This window comes from Lichenostomus cassidix, chromosome 7, assembly GCF_008360975.1.
Source record: "Lichenostomus cassidix isolate B80296 chromosome 7, HeHo_3.0, whole genome shotgun sequence".
NCBI classification, from domain to species: domain Eukaryota; kingdom Metazoa; phylum Chordata; class Aves; order Passeriformes; family Meliphagidae; genus Lichenostomus; species Lichenostomus cassidix.
Genome location: NC_139488.1, coordinates 3,249,136 through 3,275,912, shown reverse-complemented (window position 1 = coordinate 3,275,912; position 26,777 = coordinate 3,249,136). Strand labels below are relative to the sequence as shown.

General features: G+C 45.2%; 1 protein-coding gene and 1 long non-coding RNA gene across 8 annotated transcripts in view; one reads left to right on the top strand and one right to left on the bottom strand.

The window, feature by feature from the left end:
* The window catches only part of LOC146434331 (uncharacterized), a 78,992-nt gene extending 78,738 nt beyond the window's left edge, over nucleotides 1-254 (top strand). For all 3 annotated transcript variants that reach the window (XR_014853348.1, XR_014853351.1, XR_014853349.1), the window contains exon 4: nucleotides 159-254. This is a non-coding gene — a long non-coding RNA (uncharacterized LOC146434331). The remainder of the gene's footprint in view (nucleotides 1-158) is intronic.
* The window catches only part of DRC11 (dynein regulatory complex subunit 11), a 97,835-nt gene extending 73,426 nt beyond the window's left edge, over nucleotides 1-24,409 (bottom strand). Inside the window, exons 1-5 of one of the 5 annotated variants that reach the window (XM_085065810.1) lie at nucleotides 24,258-24,409; nucleotides 13,005-13,329; nucleotides 9,145-9,258; nucleotides 7,010-7,192; nucleotides 6,249-6,320 (exon numbers count right to left, since the gene is read on the bottom strand). In XM_085065810.1, coding sequence (XP_084921936.1) covers nucleotides 6,249-6,320; nucleotides 7,010-7,192; nucleotides 9,145-9,258; nucleotides 13,005-13,329; nucleotides 24,258-24,268 — 705 coding nt within the window. In that variant the 5' untranslated portion in view covers nucleotides 24,269-24,409. Of the gene's footprint in view, nucleotides 1-6,248; nucleotides 6,321-7,009; nucleotides 7,193-9,144; nucleotides 9,259-13,004; nucleotides 13,330-24,229 lie in introns of all 5 variants that reach the window. The other 4 variants (XM_085065812.1, XM_085065811.1, XM_085065814.1 and 1 more) reach the window with 4 other exon arrangements.
* Nucleotides 24,410-26,777: the final 2,368 nt, after the last annotated feature.

The following is a 26,777-nucleotide window of genomic DNA, read 5'->3' as shown; positions in this document are numbered from 1 at the left end:
TAGTGCTGAGTCAGCTCCCCAGCAGAGCCTTTATTGTTGATTAGCAAGCACTGTGAGGTGTGCAGGCTGGCTGAGCATGCCTGGGGCTGCTCTTCCTCAGGAGGAGGAGGAGGAGGCCCTGCTGTGGAACTAACTGCTCCTCAATTGTTCCATTACAGCTGCGCTTCCAGGGCAGAGAGGCTTCGGCGCAGTGAAATAAATACATTTCATTTCACTCCACGTCGGAAGGCTAACATTCCCATTATGCCTGAGAGGTAGATTTACTGCAGCTTTTATTACTGGGTACTTAATTTAGGACAGCTTCTTGTCGTAGGCCTGGAAGAGCAGAGCTGAAGCACATGCTCTCTGGTTTTATGGGGCTTCAGGAAATGTTCTGCCACAGCCAGGATTACTCGTAATTGTAAGATTTCAAAAGATGGACCAGTTGTGTAGTGTTCGTTTCAGTACATTTACAGTTTGCTTCTCTGGAGGAGAAGCTTTATTTCTAAATATTTTTAAAGTAAGCAGTTGTAATAGTCACTAATTTTCACCAGTAGTGAAAGTGAAATTATTTTTTTTTATACATTTGGATTACATAGGCATGTAGACTAAAAAATTTACTATCACAGCAACTGGGGTCCTGCTCTTTACTTACAACTACTACTCTTCAGGTGGAAGGGACCCCTGCCCATGACAAGGGGAGCAATGAGATCATCTTTAAGGTCCCTTCCAAGCCAAATCATTCCGTGAGATTCTGTGATACAACCCTACTGAATTTTAAACCGTGATCCAAGCTACATATAAAAGTTTGCTGTAGGATCTGAGCCATGTCCTTGCTTTATTTCCTCAATATAATTTGGCTGATGGAAGAAAAGATTTTAAACAGGTCTCTTGTCTTGTGAATCATAAAATCACAGAATGGTTTGGGTTGGAAGCACCTTAAAGGCCATCCAGTTCCAACCCCCCAAATGAAAATTGTATTAATGGAGGTTCCACAGTACACAAATGGTGATAGCCACATCAATTATATGGCTGAATTCCTAAATTAGGCACAAAAAAAAAAGGAACAAGTAAGCAAAATATATTGCATTCATTAAAGCTTCCCTACTCTCTGACTCACTCCAATGGCTTTGCCAATTAAAGTAATTGTCATATGCGTTCAAACAAAGCATTTGTAGTAGGAGACCTTGTTGAAAAAATACTGAAAATGGTTGGTTTAGAGATTTATATATTTAGAAATATATTTACATGTAGCACTTTTTAGGAAGAAAAAGAAAATTTGAAGTGGACAAAAGGTTTACATTCAGGGCCATGTGAGTTTATATAATTTTGGTTATGTTTATTTCTGATATGATACCTGGGCACGCTGTTAAACTTGTACTAAACATGGCAAGCATGTTTTGGGCTCTGAAAGGCAGTGATTTCATTGTTAGTATGACTGCAGCCAATGAAAGGCAAATTATTTAGCATGCTTCTTGCTTCCCAGAATCTTTCTGTTTCAAATATAAGCAGGCTTAAAATTTCTATTGAAAACAGGACAGATTAGTTATCACTGCTGAGATGTGAAATAACAGATAGCTTTGTGCTGACATCCAGGCAAGCAAAAGTCATTTTAATCTTAAGCTTGGCAAAACCAGGCCTGATCTGCACCACTGCTTTAGCTGCCTGTTTTCAAGAGCTGATGAAATATTTTAAATTTTGCTTGATGGAGTTTGTAGTTTGTTAAACCCTGTATAATATTTATTTAGCCATAGTCTATAATGTTTACACAGAAAGCTATTCTGGGAAATGGTGATTTTTTGTTTTTTCTGACTGGATGAAATGAATTATATTTATCAGGAATTCGAAGAAGGAGGAATGTTTGGCAGACTGTTTTCTCAGATATAAATAAAGCGTTAACCAAGACAACATGCCTAAATTAGGGTATGTTTAAAAGAGGTAAGAAGGAGAGAACAGCTTTTTATTTAACACCACATAGATCCTTTCATGTGAAAAGGATCATGGAATGGTTTGGGTTGAAAGGAACCTTGAAACTCCTCTTGTTCCACCCCCTGCCAGGGCAGGGACACCTTCCACTATCCCAGGTGATATCCCAAACCCCATCTGAGCTGGCCTTGGATATAGAGGAAGTAAGGATAGTGAAAATACTATGTAACAAAATCATAGAACAGCATGTATAGCACCAACTCTTTGGGAAGGGCTGGGATTTTGGGATAGAGCTGTTTAAGTGTAAATCCACAGTAAATCCTACCTGTGAGACCCTAAACTGGGCTTTGGTTTGTCTTGCAATATCTTGGAAGTCTGATATTTTGGGAGATGTGTTTTTCTGAAGACCTTAAGGAGAAGCTGAATTTGGTGTGGTGATGTGTGATGAGGAAAACCTGATGCTACAGTGGGAACCACAATGGCTCCATGTGGCTCACGCATCCTGCTGAACTTTATCCATTTGAGAAAAAAGACATAAAGAACCACAAGGCTTTGTCCTATTAAAAAGAGAATTTCTTAAGCGATGGAATGTTTACTTTTCTGAAGGGATGGGTTTCTGGATGTGCTGCTGGGACCACAATTCTTTTGATAAAAATAGGAGGAGGGGCTGTTCTGAGTCAGCCCAGCCCAGAGAGAAGAGGCTTGGGGAAAAATGTGTCAGAGCAGTGCAGGTGGAGAGAGTGGCTTGTCTTTCTGTATTCTTTTTTCCTGGACTCCTCTAATTCCAGCTCAGCAGGTTTAGGGAATGTAGTTTGATTTACTCTGGATGGTGCAGAAACAACAAAATTCTCAAGAGGTTCAATAACAACTTCTACTTGGCAACTTTGGAACATTCCAACAGAACGAGGCACTTGGCAAACTTTAACTTCTCCAGACACAACAGGGCACTTAACAAAGCACTGAATGGAATTTTTTGGTCTGGCTTCCAGAATATTTGGAGAAGAGGAAGGTAGAACTGGGCACAGCACTTGGTGCAGCCTCATCAGTGCCCAGCACAGGGGAAGAATCACCTCCCTGGTCCTGCTGGCCACACTACTCCTGTGACAGGCCAGGTGCCACTTGGTCACACACTGGCTTCATGTTCTTCCCACCCAACTGCTCTGAGCCAACTGTTCCTCTGGTCCCCTACATCCTCCTACCCTCTCATAAATCAGTCTGATGGCAAACTGTTTATCCTAATGCTTTATGTTCAACCCAGCCTTTCCTCTTTCCAGTAGCCTGTGCTCTGAGATTGTAAGTATAACTTCCTGCAGCAGAGTCCGGGAGGGAAAGTGCTGAGGGTGGATCCAGCATCAGGCTTGGGCTGAGACAAAGCAGTTGCCAAAACGCAGCTACACTGAGCTCTGCAGCAAAACTACACAATCAGAACCCCTAAACGGGGTTTTTAGTGACAGGGAATCTATAAATGCCACAAGAACTGACCAGTTAAAAAACCCGGTGTGCTAAATTGAGCTGGAATGGTGAAAGAGAGCATGGAATTGCAGGTTTGCTCAGACATCACATGTGTGTTGTCACACAACTCAATGTGTTTTCTTGCCACGTCAGTGTGGTTTAAACCCAAACCTGTGCCTGGAGCAGTGGTTTTGGTGGTCGTGCTGGAGCTGGCAGTAAACAGCCCTGTGGCAGGAATGTGAGGAAGATCAGGAAGCAGGTCAGGATACAGTTATCAAGATATATGTGCTCTTAGGAGGCTTGCTTCTCTTCACAAATTAAACTGGGATTGCAAAGGGTGATTTATCAGGGATTTGGAGAACATGTGCTGAGGGAATCATGCTGTTTCTGCAATTAGGCTTTCATAAATAATAATAATAATAATGAAGCTTAACTTTTGAGCCAAGAAAAATCTCTGGAACGTAGACTTGTTCTCTGTCATCAAGTAAAAGGTGAAATAGAATCAAATTCCAGAAAAGATACATAAATTTTTTGTGAACCAAGTAGAGAGTAAAGAAAATAATACTGAATTAAAGACTGGACAGTTTTTGAGTTTGACACCTATTTTCCTATTTTTTAGGCCAACACAATTGAATTTTCACAGAAATCTTTTACAAAGAACTTCAAATAGATCATCTCTTTGTGCTAAGCAGTCTTTGTCTGAAAGTAACACAGATATTTTTTTTTTAAAAAGCCCTAATTATAAGAGAAATTATATTTATTGCAACAAAAAGCGAGTCTCCTTTGGGATGGACTTGGAGTAATGGATGGTTGGGTCTTCTAATTTATCTAAGTCGTGCAGCATTAGAAAAGCAAATTCAACATATTTACACATGAAGATGTGTGGTCATTTTTTAGAGGGCTGACGTGATCATACATCAAAGGGAGCTGACCTTTGGAGCTCCCTGCCTATCTATCAGTGGGAACCAATGTCTGCTTCCTTTGGAGACCAGCGAAGGGAATGCAGCATGGAAAGGAAAAGGGAATATAAAAACACTGGAAAGATGAACAGATTTTTAGAGAATTTTTATTTGGGGGGTATCAATTCTTTCCCCACATGCTTTGATTATCAACTTGATAAAGAGCAAGGAGTTGGAGTGCAGAGGAGCAAACATCAATTCTCTTGCTTTCAAATGGAGGTCAGGAACTGAACACACTCGATGTGTTTGGTTTTAATTCCCTTCATCCCTCTGATCATATAGATTACATTATGCTCCCCATAAACCAGGCTGCTCACATCCTAGTTACCAGTTCCTCCCACACTGGCCACCATGAAATGAGGGCTGGGCTGTGAACCCTCAAATAACTGATGCCAGATTTAGATTTCCTTTCTAAGGACTCGACAGAAACATCATGGGATTTGACAGGAAACAATCCCTTGTTTTGCAAAAGGTGCAATTTCTAACTCGTTTTCAGTACAACCCAATATACTTAAAATCTCTGGGAATTTTGTCTCAAACAGAAGCAGAATTGGCACCCAAAGCTTTGTTTAGCTGTTAGAGACCAGCAGATACTAAAAGCAATAATCCATTAGGTGTTACCTGTATTTAACATGGCAATGCTTAGGCAAATGTAGATTTTACTTCCTAAATGTAAGACCTTAATTCTATTTTTAACTAATGTGAGATGTATTCTATAGGCACAACCAGTTTTCAGAATCCTATAAAGCAGCTAAGGGCTATTCCATTCCTGGGCAAGAAAATCACCCAAATTGCCTTGGAGAAGCAGAAAACATGTTTTAAATCAAAATTAAATTATTAGTTTATAAATGAATCACTTAAGAACTGCAGAACATGGAAGCATAAACAAACAACAAAAGCAGAGCAGTGCTGAATGTTTCTCTGATGTGCTGCTGCTTTACTAGAACTTTACTAGAGCTTGGTACAAGGGCTGTGCTACTGCAGCTGGAGTTGGGTGAGGCTTGACACCTGTTAGTGCCTTTAAAGACTTGGAGGGGGGGCAAAAAAAATGCCAACAGCAAAGAATTTATCCTCTTTTTTGGGTATTTGCTGGAAGGAAGGGGGTGGGAGGAACAGATTCCTTCTGGAAAGGATGCTTTAATTTCTTTCTTTCATCCCTGTGTGATTTAACTGACCATGGGCAGCTGTTCACTTCCCTGTGCCTCTGCAGCATGAGGTGAAGAAGGTTTTGATTATTTTTATATGGACTTAGAGAAATATTGATGGATTAATATGCCAGTTCTTGGGTTTCTCTTCCCTGCTCTTGACACACACATGCAGTGGCTTGCAAAGGGGTGGGGGCAAAAGATTTTGCTGCTTTAATTAAATTAGGAAAAAGTTCCTCAGTGAAAGGGATAACAAGCACTGGAACAGGATGCCAAGGGAAATGGTGAAATCAATATCCTTGGAAATGTTCAAAAATGTGTGGATGTGGCACTTGGGGACATGGGTTAGTGGTGGGCTTGGCAGTGCTGGGTTAATGCTTGGACTGGATGATTTTAGAGGGCTTTTCCAACCTCCATGAATTCTACTCCAGAAATAAGGCAGTTCACCAGTCTTGAAATCATGACTGAAAAGCTGATTAATAAAATTTCCTTGCTGCTCATGCTTGGGTCAAATTCCCTGGAACCCAGGGCAAATTCTCCACAGCCAGTTTCCACATCTGCCACACACATTGGAGAATGTATAGACAGCACAAACCCATTCAGCAGAAGACAAATTGTGTTACTGCTGTGCCATTTATCATTTCAGTTGAGTTCTGTATTCCTTAGGGACCCCCTTTAAAATAAGAAGAATCATAGAAATTAATTTCTTCTCTTGGGCTGAATTATAAAAGTCTGAAGAACAAACAGAGTGTGGCATTTTATGTTCTCTAGGCACAGCACCACTTACCATGCCCAGAAATATCATTTCCTCCTCTCTCAGTTTCTCTGTTTTCATGCGCTGGCTGTACCCACGCCAAACCTGGATGGTAAACAAAACTCTAATGAGATAAATGGGCCCTGGTACAGCTTCCTTTTCTGGGGCAGACACAGGAAAAAACAAATAGAGGAAGGAAAGGCACAATATACAATTGAAACTATTGGCTTTTAACAGGTTGCCATCTGCTATTTTTTTTAAATAAATTCTGAGGTTTGTTATCCCTTCACACTGGTCTGTCTGGCTTCTAAAAACTATCTCTGCTTCATGAAGTGTTTAGACGTAAGATTTAGGCTGAGCTCCTGTTCTCATTGGGCTGAATTGTCTGAATTATTCATGTGGAAGGACTTTTTCTGGAATTTAGCACTGATCTCCCTCTGTCCTTTTTCCTAGATATGGAATGACTGTTCCCCTGGAGATCACAGAAAAAGGCATGAATTCAGAGATGTACTGAATTCCAAGGGGATGCCAGAAAGAGCAACTGAGGTCATAAAAATCAGAATGAAAAAACAACTTGTAGGTCATAAAGTGCAGGACTGGTTCCATTGATCTCACATCTAGGGTCCTGTCTCATTTTTAAAATGGTTTAAATGATGCATTTCACCTTGCTGGACACACTAAAAAAGATTTCAGAATGCTTCCCATCCTGTAAGCTGTTTCTGTCTATAGCTGCTCTCCTGACCAAATCATTGCCATTTGGCTTTGCCAGAATTGTTGTTACATCAGAAACTCACCCTTTGAATGCAAGTAGCAGCAGCATCTGGATCTTTACCCATCTCATCCTCTTGTTTAGCTTGTCTTTTCTCTTCCAGGTAAATTTTCTTCATGAATGCTGCTCGAGCACGGCCTTGGCGAGCTCGTTCTGCCACCTGGATCACTTTAATGCCTTCCTCAAGTGTCAGGGCTGTGACAGGTTCCTTCAACAGCACAGCCAAAAAAAGGAATGAACAAGGAAAAGTTATGTTTTTTTAACTACCTGCCTCAGTTAGAAAATGAAACGATGAAGGAATCTGTAAAAAGTTCCTAAGATGAAAATAGCTTAGGAAACAAAACCAGCAGATACTCCTGTTGCTGTGTGATGAGGAAAACCAGCTTTGCTGGGAAACCACAATGGTTTATAAAGCATCCTGCTGAACTTGATCTATTTGAGCTATTAGACAACCATGGGGCTTTGTCCTACTAAAAGGAGAATTTCTTAGGCTGTGGAATGTTTTCCTTTACTTTTCTGAAGGGATGGGTTTCTGTGCAGTTCTTTTGATGAAAATGGAAGGAGGGGCTGCTCTGAGTCAGGGAAAAATGTATCAAAAAAGTGCAAGTGGAGAAAGGGACTCTCCCTTCTCACTCCTGATTCCTCATTCTCCCCATGGAAAAGCTGAATTAGTGTCCTTTCTTGATGTTCATCCCCCAGCTGGAGGCAGCTCATATTTAATGTTTATGTACATATTGTGTGGCACTTACTTTCAGCAGGGCTTTCTAGGACAGAATTACATAGAATAGATTTCCTGAACAGAATTACACAAATGATGTGCAGAGCAGATTCCTGAGATGAACTCCACTGGTTTGGATTTATCTTGGACTGCTTATAACAGCACTGCCACAGACACTGGAGAATTCCAGTTGGGTACACAGCAGCCAGGACTTCCTGAGAGGACAAGGAGCAGAAGTGCTGACAACCCTGCAGCAATCCCAGTGGTGACTGAGCTGGAAGTGCAGCACAGGACATTGGATTTACACTGGGTGAGGTTATTTTATTGCTGTTTATTAAATCCTCTGTCTCTGTGTGACAGCCTGGCAAGGGAGAGCTGGACCCTGGCTGAGCTGGCTGCACACTAGACAACCTCATCTGCTGAAAAGGGGCAAGAGCAGAACTCTGGGAAGCAAAAAATATATACTGTGCTGAAACAGGATCTCCCCAGAGCAATGTCAGAGGAGTAGGAGAGCAGAGCATTCACCTAGAGCTGTCTGTGGAGGAACAGGGGAGGACTGCAGCTGCCTGGCAAAGGCTCTGTCTCTGCAGGCTGCCTCTGCCTGGGGCTGTTTCTATCCCTGGGGACTTTCCCTCAGTTATTTTGTGGGATAACAGGCACAATCACTGCTGGAGAATTCAGCGCAGCAGTTTGACCGAGTGGGCTATCAGGACTGTCTCTTATGGCTACAACATCGATGAATCCAAGTTCTCCAGGCATGCAGGCACAGATGTTTACTTCCAGGGGTCAGCAGTGCCTGCTTGTAGGCAACATGCCATTCCCCAAAGGTCAAAAGTATATCAAATCCAGAGCAGCCTTCACTGCAGCACTCGTGTACTTGTCTGTGATGACTTTTGCTCTGCCAAAACTCAGTTTTCTGCTCCTCCCAGCAGCTGCAGCTCTGTAGCTGCACGGGAGAAACTGCACTCATTGTTCAGAGGTTATAAACAACTGAATACCAGCAGTTGTGCTGACCTGAACTCCAAGTTCTGCCTGCTCCAGTGAGGAATCCTGGTCCAGGACAGCTTAAGCCCAGCTTGGTTTCAGTAGGACTAATTACATGATGAGGACAAATAAAGGACAAATTTATTTGGACAAATAAAATTTGTCCAAATGTTGGACAAATAAAGCATTAACTTGGCCAAAGTGCTGCTCTTTCTGACACTCTCACACACAGAAAGCAGAGTAGAATCATTTTAGTCTTAACCAGACTGGAGATGTGACTGGATATTGTTTGACAGGGAAATCTAAGGTTACCTTCTGCTTGTGCCTTATCTGTAAACACACTTTTACTTCCTCACTGCTGTAAAAGTACTTCTCACTTCAGGGGCTCATGTGTTCAGACACATGTGGCTGTAAGCTAAACAAATCAACTCTGATATGTAAATATGGGATACATTTACCTGTTCTAGCAAACCAGCATTCAGCAAAATCTCATCCAGATTTTTCGCCCTCTCCTGCAGGTTTTTCAGGTTTTCTTTAATGAAATACTCTGGGATGGGTATTTCTATGTCTTCCTAGAGGACAAAAGTCATGAGATGCTTTTTAGGACTGCATTTAAATCCCATTACTGATTAATTTGACACCTTTACAAAGCAACAAAGTAAGGACAGAGGTTGTTGAATATTTTTTGAGTATTGGGGAATTTGACCTTTGCAACAGCTGCTGTTACTTTTCAATTACTTTAGGCCTAATTCAACAAAAACAAATAAATCAACCCAGTTTGTGAACCATATGAGCCCAGAAATCTTTCTTCTTATAATGGCTCAATTATATTATCAAATTGCTAAAATATTTGGCAGGGTTGCCATTAATTTAAACATGATTTCCACCGAGCTGAATACCTCTGGTTGTGTGATCATCCCACTTCTTGTTTTAATCAACATGAAAAATAGATCCATTTTCTTGCCATTTTTTTAACCATTATAAGGAACCAAAGCAGAATTCTAGGGTTTTTTAGAGGTATTTTGAGCTGTAGACTAACTGTCTGCCTGTGACTGGGGTATCTCAGGCACTTCTTTAGATCAGGCATGACTAGAAGTGCCTGTCTTTACTCATTTCTATAATTAAGATTTAACTGATTTACATTTCTCCCAATTATTCTCCTATAGAATTTCACTCTACAACAAAAAAAGATACAGAGAGGAAGGCAAAAAAAACCCCTCCCTGAAAGTCAAGAAGCTGGGGGGGTGACACAACCTGTTCCTTATATTGTATTGAAGACTGGAGATAACTCTTCAAAGGATAATTACTGGCAATTATGTCCCTTTGAATATGTGTGTGTGGGGAACGTGTCTTCTGGTGCACATTCCCTAAATTCTGTTTCCTCCAGATCTCCCTGGTCTGACAGATCACTCCTGATCTGTCTGCTATGGAAATTGGTGGGCTTTGTCCTGCTCAGGGAGACCTTCTGATCCTTGAGCCTCAGTGCCAGCCTGGAGTGGGCTGGGAGAGGAGAACAGCCCTGCCTGGAAGAACAGGCTCTGCTCCTGCCCTGCCTCAGGCACATGGTGAATGTGCCGCTCATCACCTCCCAGTTCCTGGGGCAACAATCTGCAGGGCTGTGGCCAAGCTCACAGATTTCTGCCAGCTCACAGATTTCATTCCCCATTCCCTCAGCTGCACACTGAGGGACATCCCTACCATGGCAGCATAAGAAAGCTTCCAAGTCAGGCTGTGTTTATCCCTGATAATTTTATCAGTGCAGAGGGTCTGCTCTGCTAAAGTTTCTAAATATTTGTCTTGCTAAGCTCCCTGTTTGCACCTTCCAACACCCTTGGTAGTTGATGGGAATGATTATATGCTGCACTGAGTGCAAATCACTCTGGGTGGATTAAAACCTGGAGGTGTAAGAAATCAAGGGGTTTGTCTGGATACCCTCATGTAGGATGAGAGGATTTTTAGGCTGCCAGGAAGCAGAGTGAGTCAGTGTAGGAGTATCTTGGATGTCTCACCTGGCCTTTAATTCCAAGTGATTCTGGACTGTGACTTTTACTGACTGGAAGGAAGAGATCAAAGCCCCAGTGCCAGGGCTGGAAGGGGTGGGGAGTCTGCTTCTCTTCATAATCTCTTTTTGGGGCCCAACATTGAAAAGTCAGGCTTGGGATATTTAACCTCATGTCAAATTTGCTGCTTTTTAGCCACTCCCGGCTCCACATGGGATTTATGGATCCAAATACCTTCACAATTACCCCAGGAAATGGAGTGACTGGATGTTGGAAGGCAACTGCACAAAACCATGAGGTACAGAACTGGAGAAACAGGGAAGCTTGGCCTTACAATGCCATAGTGCAAAACAGGCACTATCATCACATAAGATATAAAATGTTGTGTCCTCTGCCTTCAATCCTGCAGGATTTTAGCCCATGATGATACAGGGAAAGGAATGAGTGGAAAGATCCCTTCTGGGCAGATTCTTTGAGAAACAGGAGTTATTTGTCCAGTGATTTTGCTCTGTTACCAAGAATATTTAAATCTTTTATTAGAAAGAACACCCCATAAATCTATATTCTTACATATTCTGTTTCCTTTGAAAAAAAAAACCTGACATCTCTTCAGTGATTGATTTCTTTTGTGGTAGGTAGGTATGTTCTGCCTTCTTAAAATTAAGGTGTGGTGCAGGAATTTGAATTTATGCTTGTTTTTGAGGAGATGTCAGGCATGACTTCTCAGACTTGCCAGCTTTTTGCTGCAGATGGATTTACTGCTGAGTCATGAAAACAGCAATGCTAAGAATTTCAAAATATGATTTCAAGGATTACTCTCCCCAGAGATGTGTTTATACTCTCTCAATTGAAAATAGTTCAAACTAGTGATTAATGTTGAAGGTAAAGGGCTGGTGAAAATTCCTGGCAATTCCTATCCTAAATTTGCAGATGTGCAGTGGCAAACAGCAACACGTTTGCAAATCTCTGAATAATTCTACAATGATATCAGGCAATTTATCTCGGAGCTGGGATCCTGGAAAAAGCAGGAATTTCAGCTCGTTTTAGCAAAGCAACGATACCTGAATGTGACAATAGATGGAGCTGTCTGCGAGAGAAGTAACCACCTTTGCCAGCTCAGTTTCCCCACTGCTTTTAAAGCACAGCTTCCACACTTTGCCTCATTGTCATATTCACGGTGCTGATTCCACCGTGCCACGGAGGGCAGGCAGCAGTGAACTGTACTTTACTTATCAGTGTATTTTCAGTACCATTTTCTGTCTCACTCCACATTAAAATCTGGCAGAGTCAAGCTCCTGACACTTAACAGCAAAGCTGTGTAAATTACTACTGACAGAGGGGAGGTTTGTATTTGATATTGGGAAGGAATTGTTCCCTGTGAGGGTGGGCAGGCCCTGGCACAGGGTGCCCAGAGAAGCTGTGGCTGCCCCTGGATCCCTGGAAGTGTTCCAGGCCAGCTTGGATAGGGTTTGGAGCAAGCTGGGATCGTGGAAGGTGTCTCTGACTGTGCCAGAGGGTGGAATGGGATGGGCTTTAAGGTCCTTTCCACCCCCTAACCATTCTGGGGCTATGAATACAAGTTCATGTTGTAATTTGGAATCACGGAATGGGTCAAATTGAAAGAGACCACAGAGGGCCATCTGGTCCAAGCTCCCTGCTCCAGCAGGGTCATCCCAGAGCACAGAGCACAGGATTGCATCCAGACATTCTGGAATATCTCCAGTGAGGGAGACTCCACAACCTGTCTGGTCTCTGTGTCAGTGCTCGGTTGCTGCACAGTGAGGAAGTTCTGCCTCACATTCAGGTGGAACTTCCTGGGCCACCCATTTCTGCCCATTCCCAAGCAAAGACTCCCCTCCCTTGCTGAGAAGGGTGAGTCCCATCTGATGTCAGCATTCCTGGCGCTGCACAGGCCATTCCATTGTCAAAACCCCCAATATTATGGTGGTGACACCAGCTGGGAAGCCATGTAATGACAGACTCAATATTGCTCCTTTCAACTGGAAGTGTGGAGGAGAACACAACTTGTGCCTCACAATCCTTTACTAAATGTCCCAAAGCCCTGAAATCTTTTGTGATAACCCTCAGACTACATGTTACCATTCCCCTTCCCTCTGCATGGAAGATCATGTCTGTGGGCTGTGAAAAAGCTGAAGTTTCCAGGTGACATCCTTCAGCTAGACCCCAGGGAGGCAGCAGTCTCTCCCTAAAGGTTGGGCTTGTTTGGCATATCAGGCCCTCTGTCCCCTTTAGAAGGAATCACGTGCAACTAAACCCCACCTTTCCTATGAATTAGCTCATAATCGAGGTAGCCTTACCGGGACACGCTTTAGAGCCATCAGGACATCATCCATGTCGTGACAGTCCGACTTGTCCAGGGACACCATCTCTTTCTTGATCTCCAGCAGGCGGCCCATGACCCCATCCAGCACCTGCCGAACCGCCTCCCGCTTCTGCTGGTGGATGAGGTTGTCATGGACTGCCTTGAAGTTACGGATGATTTCCAGGTATTTGATGTAGCAAGTGGTCAACATCTTCATCACCTTCTCACGGTCCTCCTCTGGCTGGCTGAACTCCTCCCTTTCTCTCTCGAGCATGATGTCCAGGTCTTTCTGGGTGTCTGCCCATATCTTGATGTAAGTGCTGCTTGGAAAGAGGAGACTGTGTCAACCTGACATGAAAGCCAGAGTTAGCACACAGCCAGGCCAGGGCTCTGTGGGTGTGGATTTCTCACAAAGCAAGCCTTGAAGTGTGAGCCATTACATTTATTAAGAGATTTTTAACTACAAAGTATTTTGAAAACCATTAGCAGAAGTTCCTCTTTTTGTTTGTTTTAAAAATAGGAATCTTAAAATGCTGTTTTATTATGGAAAGCTTAAAAGTTACAAGATTTTCAGCTTCATTCTAAAATGCTTGAAGCATCCTTCAAATGCTTGAAGTTACAACCTCTAGCAGTGCCAGGAGTTTTATTCAGTTGTGCTAATTGAGAAGATGTTTTAATAGAAAAGGCACCTCCTTCCATTGCCCTTAATTGGAGGAAGGACCTCCCCAGTTTTTGAGGCTCTGCATGTTTGGCATGAGGACCAAATTACATTTCTAAAGCTGATGGTGGTGCTGATTCTGACTTTCTGAAGTGGTTGCTTGGAGGTAACTGTGGGGTAAGGGTGGGGTTGGTGCTAATGCTGGAGTAAAGCTGTGGTCCCTAATTCAAACGTGGAATGAGGAAAAGAATTTATTACTTTGGTAGCAACTGTTGCACTCCAAGGAATTGCTAAATATCTGGTCTGGTGGCTACAGGATTATGTGGCATGGAAGATGTCACCTCAGGCCATCTTCATTTCCAGGAGCAATAATGCTGCTCACTTGGTAGTTTTGGTAAGAATAGGTGGAGCTCTATGGACTGGCTGTCAGTGGCTGTCATGGGAAAAGCAGATCAGACTGTCCTGGGAAATCAACCTGAAGGAGCAAGGAACAAACTCTGGGTAATGAAGGTTTTATTCAGAGAAGGGCTCAAACAGCAGGTTTGTCATGAAATGTGTTAGTAACACCTGTGGCAGTGAAGACACTTTCAGGTCCTGTTCTTTGCCAGATGGAACCTCTTGGCAGTGATAAGTGTTAAAAAATCCATCTCTGCAAATGCCTGTCTAGTAACAGAGCTAAAAAATCCCTTTTGCACTGACATTTGGTTGTGTTGGGAGAAAACCAGTTCATTCATGTTGTCACGCTGAGGGGAAAACAGTGGCTATGGAAACAGGGACAGCTGACTTGCTCCTTAATCCTAGGAATAAAGGCCATTGGCCTTGATGGTGCAATCTAGACCCATCCATGTGCTTAACCAAGTTAAGCTGCTGTTCCTAGAGCTTCTCAAAGAGGGATGAGAACAGCAAAAGGCCCTGCCTTTGTTAGATGAGCTTTCAGAGCAGACCTCACGTTCAGGGAGTGTTGGTGTATTTATCCTGACCAGAAAGCTGGACAGATGTTAGCATTGTTTGTGCATGATAATAGATGTTGGAGCTCTGAGCTGATCTTATCATTGCCAGTGCTGGAGGACAGAGTGACCCAGGGCTTGTGCTGCAGGAGGGATGCGTGGGATGGGACAGGACAAACTCCAGCCCACGAGTGTCCCGAGAGTGAGGTGCCCTGCACGTGCTGGGGGGTGACAGAGCTGTTGGGAGTCCCCCCTGCAGTCAGCAAAAACACCAACAACGCAAACCCTGCTATTGAATTTGCACCATTAACGTTTTAAAGGGCGTATTATGCTCTTCAGCTGACCTGGCTTTCTGCAGGATGCAGCTGGCCTTGCTTTTCCTGATGTTCCTGCAGCCCACCCAGGTCTTTCCCCTTCCTTTTTTTTCCTACTTCATTTACATCCCATTGCACCACCCGTATCAGTCAATTGCAGCAATTAACCCAGGTGCAGGAGATAAACAGAATAAACCTAGCAGAGGGTAGAAGATGGGGACAAGCAAGGCCAGCACTAGCTGGAGCCAGGACACGGAAGGATGTGAGGCACACGGATTTTCCAGTGCAGGAGGAAACGGTGTGCTCTTGTACGTACTTTGTATGATTTCTCATGGATAGAGGGGAGGTTATCAACCTTTGAGGAAGCCCAGCCCTGTGGGGTGTCCCCACAGCCATCCAGCTGATTTATGAGCCATGGGGATCCTCAGGCTGCAGCCTTTCCCATGCAGGTTGTTGCACGGAGACACCGGATTGCACAGCACCGAGGAGCGACTGTCCGCTCCAATTTACAATAATCTCCCTCTCTGCCTCCTCTGACTGCGGAATGTCAAGTGGTTCCTCCTGCTGAGCCAGCTAATATCCAGTTTCTTTTTATATTGTGAATGGCTTGTGGAGAGAGGAGGGGGCTGGAGTGCTGCAGCCCTTCGGAGGACGTTAGCGTGAGGCACTGCAGATAGGACATAATTGCTTCCATAAAGCATTAGTTTATCGGATAAGCACCGAGATGATTGCAAGTGTGGTTGCTGTGGGTCAGATGTTAAGACTATGGATATTAGGGGATGATTGTAGCTTTTGCAACAGCGGTGTTTTGGGTAAATGAGGGCAAAGGAAAGGACAGGCCTGCTGGAAAATGAAGCGCTGAAGGAAAAGGTTGATGTGAAAGTGCTACGTTTTTAGCTGATAGTCCTATGTACCTGCTGTGTTCAGGGTGACTGACACCTTGGGGGGACCTGACCCCCCAGGTTTGTTAGGCATGGGATGAGGTCAGCAGACACTGGATAACAGGAGAGGGCAAGCAGAAACATGATTTGAGTGTTTCATCACTTCACCCTGGTTAAAAACTAGAGGACACATCCCCAAAACAGGATTAAATAGTTATTTCAGGTTTTACAGGTAGCCCTTCTGGACTAATCTAGAGGATGAGATGTGCTTCGTGTTCATAGCTCTTTTTGGGGGACTTGGCAGAGCTGCTGTGACCCAGAGGAGCCCTACAGCTTTAGAGACAAACATGTTCTGGGCTAGTCAGAAGGAGTAACTTCAAGGTTATGCCTTAAAAGCAAACGAGAGCACTGCCTCTCCTTGCCTGTGAATCAGACAGCGTGTGATCCCTAAGTCCCTATTGGAATTTTTGCCTATTTGCTCAGTGTCCCTTTGCATTAAGTTGTGAACTCACTCAAAATTGCTTCCACACGCTGAAGGGGGAGGACAATGTAGCCTTGAATGCACCGTTTGTGTATTTACTGTTACTGCTCCATCTTGTAGGCTCATTTCTGTCCTGTATCTGTGCCCAAGGATGGTATTACATCAGATTTAGGTCGGATTAGAGCCTATAACTCACCTATTAATGCAGATAACCAGCAGGACTGAGCCTAACTTTCCTATTCAAGACTTAATATCATAAAATCCTGGAAGAGAAAGCTGTCTCTTGATCTCTCTGTGCATATAGCACTGTAAATAATGCTACAAATTGTCATAGCAACTCCCAAATAGGGGTGTTATGGGGAAAATAAGCAGTGCTGTAATGGGATGAGGAAAAAGCACATCAAGTGACTGAACTCCAGAGTCCCCAGAGTGCCTTCTGGCAGCTCACAGCTTGGAGGGAAGGTCAGAGCTTTAATTCCTTGCTGATGTCCTTTTTCTTCACTCCCACAAAGTAGAAACAGAGTCTAAAACATGGGCTTAAGAAGTTTCTGTTGCCCATAGCACAATTGCCAGTTCAAATCTCACTTCTATTGCTCAAAATAAAGCCTGCTCTCCTTATTTAGAGTGAAGCTTAACAATACGGGTTTTTTTCCTGCTGAAGTTATAAAGAGATGTTTAAAATCCTGCCAAATTATACATGCCTCGTTTTAGTATTCTAGGGCCCTCTAACTCTGCATGTTTGCTTGACCCACCTCTCCTGACACTTGGAAAAGCTCGTTGGTTTGGAGTACAGCTGAGGTGAGCCTGCTTACTGGTGTTGGACTGGTTTTAAGGCTTAAGCATGCCCTTCTTGGAAGGCTTTGTGCTGAGCATGCAAACTGTCCCTCAGGCCACTCTTGAGCCAGGAGTACAATCTGGCATCAGTGGGGTTACCTTTGTGTGGCTTTTCTCTTTTCCCCCCAGAGTGTCTCTGTGTTTTACTCAGTGCCAAAGGGAACACTATCCCTGTTATTCCAGGACATGGCACAGATCTGCCTGTGGGCTGAACCCCGGCTTCTTTGATGCCTGGTTTTTCTGGGCTCTCCTCAGGAATATCTCATGCTTTCCCATGCTAATGCTGCAGTAGGTGTAGTGCTGCGTTGGTCTCACTGTTTTATCCTGATGGATGGAAGGAGATGGAAGGGAAAACATTTGACTCTTACTCTAGCTTTCCTCACCTCATTTGGCAACTCCTGTGTGATTAAACGAAAGCTAAACAGTGTGTGTGAAAACATTTCTGAAGGAACCTCTGCTGCCACTGCAAACCCACCCAGTATTTTTGCTTTCTCAGAAATGAGGTTAGGCTGTGCTGAGGGCTGGAGGAAGTGCCACAGGGTTTGTGAGTGCAAGGGGATGTGGAGCAGGGCTCAAGGAGCCTGGCACCTCTTCACCACGGCACAGAACACAAGGCCAGCAGTCACGGAGCAGAGGGGACCCAGCCATGGGGCTGGTGACAAGGAAGGGCATGCAGGGGCCACTCCTCAGGGTCCCCTCTCCACACTCGGGGCCTGACAGGTCAGGCATTGTGCTAAGCCCTGGGCAAACACGGGGGAGGGAAACCCTGCCCTGCAGCCTCTGGAAAATAAAGAAACAGGAGACAAAGGTTGGGAGGGGAAAGTGAGGCCCTGAGAGGAAAAAGGGGTTTTAACGCTGCTGCTTTTCTTTTTTTTTTTTCCTTCTCTCTAAAAATCACCAGGCTTAGATAACTGCTGGCTGATTCAGGTCAGCAGTTACCTGTTCCCTCACTGCAACCTGCTCGGGTATTGCATGCTGATTACATTATAGGCACGGCCCCCTTCTTTCTCTTTTGTTTTATTACAGGCAAACATTTTTCAGGTTGGAGAGGTGCAGGCAGAATCAGAGATCAGCATGGCTTATGACACAACCTGTCTGAGTTCAAGACATGTTTAGACAATGCTCTCAGGCAAAAGGTGGGGTTCTTGGGGTGTCCTGTGCAGGGCCAGGAGTTGGATCAATGATCCTGGTGGGTCCCTTCCAACTCAGCATTTATTCCATGGACCAAATTGACTGAAAAGTTGTCTGAATTAATTCCTGATTTCAAAGCCTTTAGTCTGCAGTCTGGAGCAGTTCAGGCTCATGAGCCTGTTTAAGCCTGCCTTGCTCCTAAAATAAGATTAGTCTCACAATTATGCCAAACTTCTCAGCTGGTGGTGAATGTGACTCTGCCAGATGACTTTTTAAGCATGCTTCCTCCAGCCACAATGTTTTATAGAGTTGGAAGCATTTGGGGGAAAATAAAGGATAAACCTCAGTAGGCTTTGGTTGTGACAAGGGAAGAAAACACACAGCCTGCTGGCATTGTTAACGTGAACGGCTCTGTGCTTCTGTCATCTCCAATTTCAGTCCTGGGTACTATGACAGAAAGTGAATGGGGAATAAGAGATTTGTGTGGCAGAAATGTAATGGGAAACCGCAGGGAAGGCAAGGAAGCAGCTTCATGGAGCAGGAGCAGCAGCAGTAGCAGCAACACACCTCAGCAGGTCTCAAGCACCTGCTCCAGCCAAACTCACAAGGCAGGCAGGCAAAAGAACTGTTTTCTTGCAGTTTTCTGATAAAAAAACCCCCTGTTTTCTTCCATGGCAAAGGAATTAAGGTGTGGGACACGCTGTCAAATGCTCCAAAGGCCACCCTCCTGTCCTTCAGTCTGCAGCTCCTGCCTGAGCTGGAGGCTGCCCTTCCCTCTGGGGTCAGCAGGAGAATTGTGCCCTGGGCTGCTCCCACAGTGTGGGCAGCAGGGGAAGGGGGAATTCTGCCCCTCTGCCCTGCTGAGGCGAGATCCCACCTGCAGAGCTGCTTCAGCCCTGGGGCTCAGCACAGGGAGGAGATGGAGCTGCTGGACCAGTCCAGAGAAGGCACCAGGATGATCAGAGAGATGGAGCAGCTCCACAGGGAAAGGCTGAGAAAATTGGGATTGTTCAGCCTGGAGAAGAGAAGCTTTGGGGTGACCTAACTGTGGCCTTCCAGTACCTGAAGGGAGCCTGCAAGAAAGATGAAGAGAGATGATTTTACAAGGGCCTGGAGTGACAGGACACAGGGAATGGCTTCCTGCTGCCAGAGAACAGGGTTAGATGGGATATTGGGAAGGAATTCTTCCCTGTGAGGGCAGGGAGGCCCTGGCACAGGGTGCCCAGAGAAGCTGTGGCTGCCCCTGGATCCCTGGAAGTGTCCAAGACCAGGCTGGATTTGGCTTGGAGCAACTTGGGATAATGGAAGGTGTTCCTGCTCATGGCAGGGTGTGGAACTGGATGGTTTTTAAGGGCACTTCCAACCCAAACCAGTCTGTGCTATATGAACAGCAACCTCCTCTCCTTTGCAAGCAGAATTCCTCCTTCCAAACAATATCTGCCTATAACACACTTTACTGCTTGCAGCAAAAAAGTTTATTTCAGCTTTAACCACCCTATGTGTGTAATTTTATTTTTTCCTTTTTTTTTTTTCTCTCTACCTTAGAAAAGGAAAGGGCAATTACCCATCCAGCTGCATACAATTCCATGCAGAAAGGGCTGTGTCTGGGTGCTGCTCTACCCCTGCCAGGAGCAGGAGGCTTTAAGCTCAAAGCTGACACAGTCTACTCAGTTTCTTGAAAACTGGGGCCTTTTCTTTCCCTATTTTCTAGCACAAGTGCTGCTGGGATATTTCCACTGACAATGCTTTTTCCCAGAGGAGACACTGAACAAGTAATACACAAGATCATTCCCTACCTGCTCATTAAGGATGAAGGGAGGCACAGGAGGGAGTTGCAGCTTTGAGTCTTAGCTGTGATCAATTTGATCCTGTCTCTGATTTCCTGCTTTAACATAAGCAAGATGATGTGCTAATGCTCACCAGGGGTGGAAAGAGGGGCAAAGATGAATCTGTGACTGCTTGGGAGATGTATGAGAGAGAACATGCAAGGAATGCCCAGGAGGAAGCTAATAATTGTGGCGTTTGGATGGAATTTGAAGAATATGGCCTGGGGCCAGACGCTGAATGAGGGGATAAAAAGAAATATTCAACAACAGCCCAATGGCTGAATGAGGCTGGGGCCCCGTGGGAAGAAAATAGGATGTGATCACAACATCAGAAACTGCATCTTAATGCAGCCACAGAACGTGAGGGAGAGGAGAGGGGATTAAAAATTGCACTGACATTTTTTCACGTTTTGGTTTTGCAAGCTTAATTTTCTTCAACTGAGCCTTGGGGATGTGATATAAAATAGAGAGCTTTGCTTTGGTTGTTTCTGTCAGAAGCAGGAGGGGAGATGCTAAGGATCTTGTCTTAGATCAATATTTAACCAGCGAATTAATATAAATTCTATTTGTGACACGAGATTAAATTTTAAAGCGCTTTGATTGTTTAAAGCTCCTTGGTGGCAGTGGCAAATGTCTTGTAGCTGATTAAAACCTGCTAGGGGTGGCAGCAGTGCCAAGACTCGGCTTTGAACGTGTCTGGACTAGGGCTGTCAGGGCTTGCAAGGTAAGAAATCACCGGGCAGGATCCCACGGGTCAAGCAGACGGTAAACAAATCCATAAAAGAGGAGGAGACACTGCAGGAAAACATAAATGCAGCAGCATTTCTGTGGATCTCCAGTGTCTGGAACAGAAGGTACGTCTGCATGCAAATGCTGGGGCTGAGTGCTTTGGGAAGTGAGATACTCCAGCACTTTTTAATCACCCTACACTTAATGGCTCTGCTCCCTCCAGAGTGCTGGGACTGTCCCTAAAAATGCCAGGCAAGTCTGGACATGCTGACTTTTCCCTTGCCTGGCTGCTGGACTTACTGACCCTGAGAGAACATTGCTGCTTTCTGAGCATCCTCTCTGCCCTGACACAGAGCTTGCTGAGGCACTGGAATTAAATTTTGTGCTTTAGCCCACAGCTCTTGGAGTCACAGGACCCTGAGGATGGTGAACATGCCTTGGAACTCAAGGTTTACCTCAAGCTCGAGAAAAGCTGTGTAGCATTTCTGTTTCTGAAGAACCAAAGTTCTTTTTCATAAACCCTTTTCATCATCAGGTCTTTGCTTCACTGCCTTCAGGTAATGCAGATTGTTTTAAGACATTTTTGTCATGTGGCATTTAAAATACATTTGGAATGGCCAGAAGTTGCATTAGGGAAGGTTTATAGAATCATGGAATGGTTTGGGTTGGAAGGGAGCTTAAAGCCCATCCAGTTCCACCCCCTGCCATGGCAGGGACACCTTCCACTATCCCAGGCTGCTCCAAGCCCCATCCATCCTGGTATTGGACACTTCCAGGGATCCAGGAACACCCACAGCTTCTCTGGGCACCCTGTGCCAGGGCCTCACCACCCTCACAGGGATTAATTTCTCCTTAATATCCAATCTTTACCTGCCCTCCTGCTTAAGGCCATTCCCCCTTGTCCTATTGCTCTGTACCTATGTGAAAAGTTCCTCTCCAGCCTTCCTATAAGCCCCCTTTGGCTACTGGGAGGATATAGGACAGGCTAGATATTAGGAAAAATTTCTTATGGAAAGGGCTGTCCAGCCTTGGCACAGCTGCCCAGGGCAGCAATGGATTCCCCATCCCTGGATGGATTTAAAAGCCATGTGGATGTGACAGTTGAGGACATGGCAGTGCTGAGTTAAGGCTTGGACCTGATGGTCTCAGAGGGCTTTTCCAACCTAAACAACTGTGATTTATGGTACATAGCCAGCATAACCTCACTACAACCAACCATGTTAACAGTAGCCTCAGTAACTTATTTGAGATCCAACTCAGACTCGTGTTTAGGAAGGGGTGGATTAGCCCAGCTATAAATCCTGTGCTGTGCAGAGCTACAATGTCATTATAACAACCTGAGCCAAGCAGCTTTGACACCAAATTGGAGTCCCTCACCAGAAGCAGCACCTTGCTCAGAGACAGGACTGGATATGTTCTTTTGTCATGTGGTGTGGAGATATAACCCTGTTTGCATGGATTTGCTGTTCAGTGCTGGCAATGCCATAGGAAATGCTGAAAAGCCCTGTCTCTATTAAAGTTAAACTGAGCTAAAACAGTGGAAGCACAAGTATTTTTCCAGCTATACTCAGCTTAATTCCTCTGGTGTTAATCTGGCTCAAATAACAGCAGCCATGATTCAGAGACTGGGTAGGAATGACAGATTCCAAGATAACTCTGAGGAAGAGGTCAAACAATACTTTTGGGGGGGGTTTTCCTCTTCTTTTTTTTCTTTAAAAAAGCACAATTCAGATAACCATCCACTACTTTGTGACCTTCCCTTAACTGATTTCATGAGAGTGTTAGGCATGACTTATACAAGCCCTGCACTGGATCCACCAGGGATCTAACCAAGCTTTCCTCCAGCTTATGCCAGCTGGAGGCTGTGCTGGATCTGTCCTTAGACACGACCCCCAGACAGTCTCTGCTGAGCCCTTGGAGATGATGTTCTTTATTCCTCTCATCCCACCTTTCTCTCCTGAACCAAGGAGCAGGGAAAAGGAAGCTGACTGGCTGGAAAGCAGTGGAGTTTTTAGTGGTATCTGGCTGGGGCTGCCGATGTGTGGAGGCAGAAGAGGAGAAAAGGAATCTCAGGGGAAACCTTATTGCTCTCTGCAGCTGCCTGAAAGGAGGTCGTAGTGAGGTGGGGGATCAGCTTCTTTTTCCGGGCAATGAGCACTAGGATAAGAGGAAATGGCCTCAAGTTGAGCCAGGAGGGTTTAGCTTGGATATTAGGAAAAAATTATTCACTGAAAAGAGTAGATAAGCATTGGAACAGGCTGCCCAGGGAAATGGTGGAGTCACCATCCCTGGAAGTAGATGTGGCACTTAATGATACGTTTTGGTTGAAGGTTGGACTGGGTGATCTTGAAGGTCTTTTCCAACCTTAATAGTTCTATGAAACCCATGGTGTTGGTGACAAGTAGAGCTGCTCTGGTTCTGAAGTTGGAAGGGTGTTTTAGAACCTGAGAGGGTTTTACCTGGCAAAAAGCTGGGAGTTTGGAAAGAGGATACTGAGCAAAAGAAACAGGGAGCTTTGAGGTTGGTACCAGAGGAGGGAGACCATGGGGAAGGAGGCAGGAGAAGCTTTGCTCACAACCTGCTGGAGCAGCACTTTGGATATGGTCAGCTTTGAGTGTGAAGGAGAGGAGCAGAAGGAGGTAACAAATACCTCTGAGGTGTTTTCTTTAATTCTGTTTTCTGTAATATACTATTATTTATCGAACTTGAGCAAGCTGTATCTAGCTCAGAACTCGGAAAAAGAGCCTCCCCAAACTGGGCTGTGCTGCTGGAGCTGAAAACAGTAAACAGCACAGCACAGAGGGATAATATCATGGAAGACGCTCACAGCTCAGCTCCCAGCACTGTGGCACAGCAACAGTAATACTTGCTCAATATGGGAGCTTGGAGTGATGTTTCTGGGGGATGAGCACAGCTCCTTGCAGGCACTTTGATCCAATGCCGTCAGCGCTGTCTGCTTATTGCAGATGAACTCGTGAAGCTTTGCACTGGGCTGAAATTACCGGGAGGAAACAAGACACGACGTGTGAATTTTGGTCTGTAACAGAGGAACCTTTGTGCAAAGGGCCTGAGTGGATCAGGCCCTCAGGGGATCCACTGGCCTCAGGGGGACCTTGTGTCTCTGCACAGCTCCTGACAGGAGGGGACAGTCGGGGGGTCAGGCTGTGCTCCAGGGAGCAGGGACAGGAGGAGAGGGAACAGCCTCAGGATGGGCATGGGGAGGGTCAGGTTGGACAGCAGCAGGAATTTCTGCATGGAAAGAGTGCTCAGGCCTTGGAAGGGGCTGCCCAGTGTGGAATCCCCACTCCTGGGGGTGTCCAAACTGTGGATAATACGAGTATTTGCCTGGTTTTCCTGAGCTGACGGAGGTGAACCCTCCTCCCCCCGGGGTGTGCTTTACCCCTCTGAGGAGATCTTACCCTCACCCCCCGCGCTCGGGGTACTCACGCCTGCGACATGCTGAGCGCTGGGTCGGCACCGACAGGGACCGAGGGACACCGACACGGACAGGGCCCTACAGCCCCGGGACAGCGAGCCCGAGCCCCACACGGCTCCGCAGCCCCGGCCTGCCCGGCTGCCTGAGGGAGCGGCGGCCGCGGCGTTACCGTGGACACGGGCAGGGCGGGCCGAGCGCAGCCCGGGCTGCCTCAGCGAGGAGAGGGAGCCTCAGGCTTTCCCCTCTCTTTCATCCACCTGCTCGTTTTTCGTAGAATCACAGGATGGTTTGAGTTGGAAGGGAGCTTAATGCTCATCCCATCACCCCCCCTGCCATGGGCAGGGACACCTTCCACTATCCCAGGTTGCTCCAAGCCCTGTCCAGCCTGGCCTTGGACACTTCCAGGGATCCAGGGGCAGCCGCAGCTTCTCTGGGCACCCTGTGCCAGGGCCTCCCCACCCTCACAGGGAAGGATTTATTCTGTATATCTGATCTAAATCTTTCCCTTTTTTTGCTTTAAATCCGTCCGCGGTCATTGTCGGTGTGGTGCCCACTGCCCGCCCCCCTGTTAGTTTCACTTTCTGCCCCCTTTTCATTTTTTCCCAGTGTCACTTTCACCTCCCATTAGTTTATTTCACCCCCTTCTCTCCCTTTGTTTCCCTTTCCCCCCTTTTTTCTATATTTTCCTTCCCCCCTTCCTACATCTTTCTTTCCCCGCCCTTTTCACCCCTTCCTTTATTTTCCCTTCCCTCCTTTCCTGTATTTTCCTTCCCTCCACGTCCTCCCCTTTCCTCTATTTGACTTTCTCCCCCTTTTCTTCTCCTTCCCTATATTTTCCTTTTTTCCCCCTCTTTATTTTTCTTTCCCCCCTCCCTGTTATTTCCTTTCCCCTCCAAGGGCTCATGCCCGTTGCATTCACATTTTCCCTCTCTTTTTATTTGTTCCCCTTCTTTCTTTCCCCAAGTGCCTATCGAGGTGACTTTCTAGTGCTCTTCCCTTCCTTTAACACTTAAAAACCAGTTTAGAGGGCAGGATTACAGCACAGATTTTTTGGGGAAATGCATTCTTCCACAGAGCCAGCAGAGAAGGGGAAAAGCAGCAAGTTAGGGACAATGAATGTTTTGCCAGTGATCATTTTTTTTTGCCACAATCCTCTGTGTGTCTGCATTCCTTTTTCTATTTTTTTTTCCCTTGAAGCCCAAGCTCACATAATTAGGTGAGACTCTTGGCGATCAAGTTTTTGAAATAAAGTTCCTAGCCTCCCACCCCGGTTTTGGAGGAAAAGCTTGAAAACTTGAATCTTGAAGACCATAAGAAAAGCATCTAAGGATATTATTTTTCAAGCCGTATGATGACTATGCCCATCACATCATTTCTTTAAGTGTTTTGGGAGAATTTGTTGCATTTTCTTCATGCTGAGGTTGAAAAATTATGTAAAATCAGGTTGTAATTTGCTGTGTCAGTTCCAAAGCGCGACTCTTGACACTGAAATTTAACATGAGAAATTTCTCTGTTTCCTTCCAGTGCCCTGATCCTCATCCATCTGCAGGTCAGGAGGCTCTCAAAAGCAGTAAGTTGTGTTATGTTCTTTTATAATAACTTATTCCAGTCTTTGCAGTCCAGATAGGAACCTTGCATTTTTATTTCCATTAATGCTGGCATTTGTACGCCACTTTTCATGCCAAACCATGTTTTTTCAGCCAAAAGTTTTACCTGCAGAGTCCCAGCAGTGCTGTCTCCATCAGCGTGTGTGGTTTTAAGGACTGATTGACCCGTTGCATGTGTTTGCAATAAAAAAGTAGGAAGATTTCTGAAGCAATGGAAATGAGAGCACCAAGATGGTTTGATATGATGTGGATGTTAATTTTTAATCTGAATTTATTGCCTTGTGTTAGCACCTCAGTGTCACAGTGCACAAGATTGTCTTTTTTGTGCTGGAAGCTGTATTGATGATGAAATAATGCTCGTTGCTCACTTCCCCACCTGCCTTCTTCACCCTCCCCCCCAAAAAAAGTTGGAGGAAAGCAAACATCATCCTTTTAAAAATGGGAAATTAAGCTGCAAATAAGTGATGTACGTGAGAGCGTGCAGGGAGGCTGAGGGGATTTTCATTTTCATCAGTTTGTAAGGAAATTGGAAAAAAATGAGTTGTGTTGCTGGGAAAAGTCATGCAGTAAAATTAATTATTAAATGAGTAGAGTTGATTTTTTTTTCCATGGGAAAGGAGCCTGGTTTTGAGGTGAAATGGGAGTTGTGTATGACTAAGTAATTGGTTTAGCCTAAGAAAATAGACATTTATAAAGGGAGAAAGCGGGGAGTGGGAGATGTTCTGGTTTGCTGTAGGTTTCCAGTTGAATCCTTGAGCTTTTGAGTAATTTGAAGAGAGGACATAGATCTGCCTGGAGATCAGGAGGCTCAGCCTGGAGCAAAGGAGGCTCAGGGGGACCTTGTGGCTCTGCACAACTCCCTGACAGGAGGGGACAGCCAGGGGGGTCAGGCTGTGCTCCCAGGGAACAGGGACAGGAGGAGAG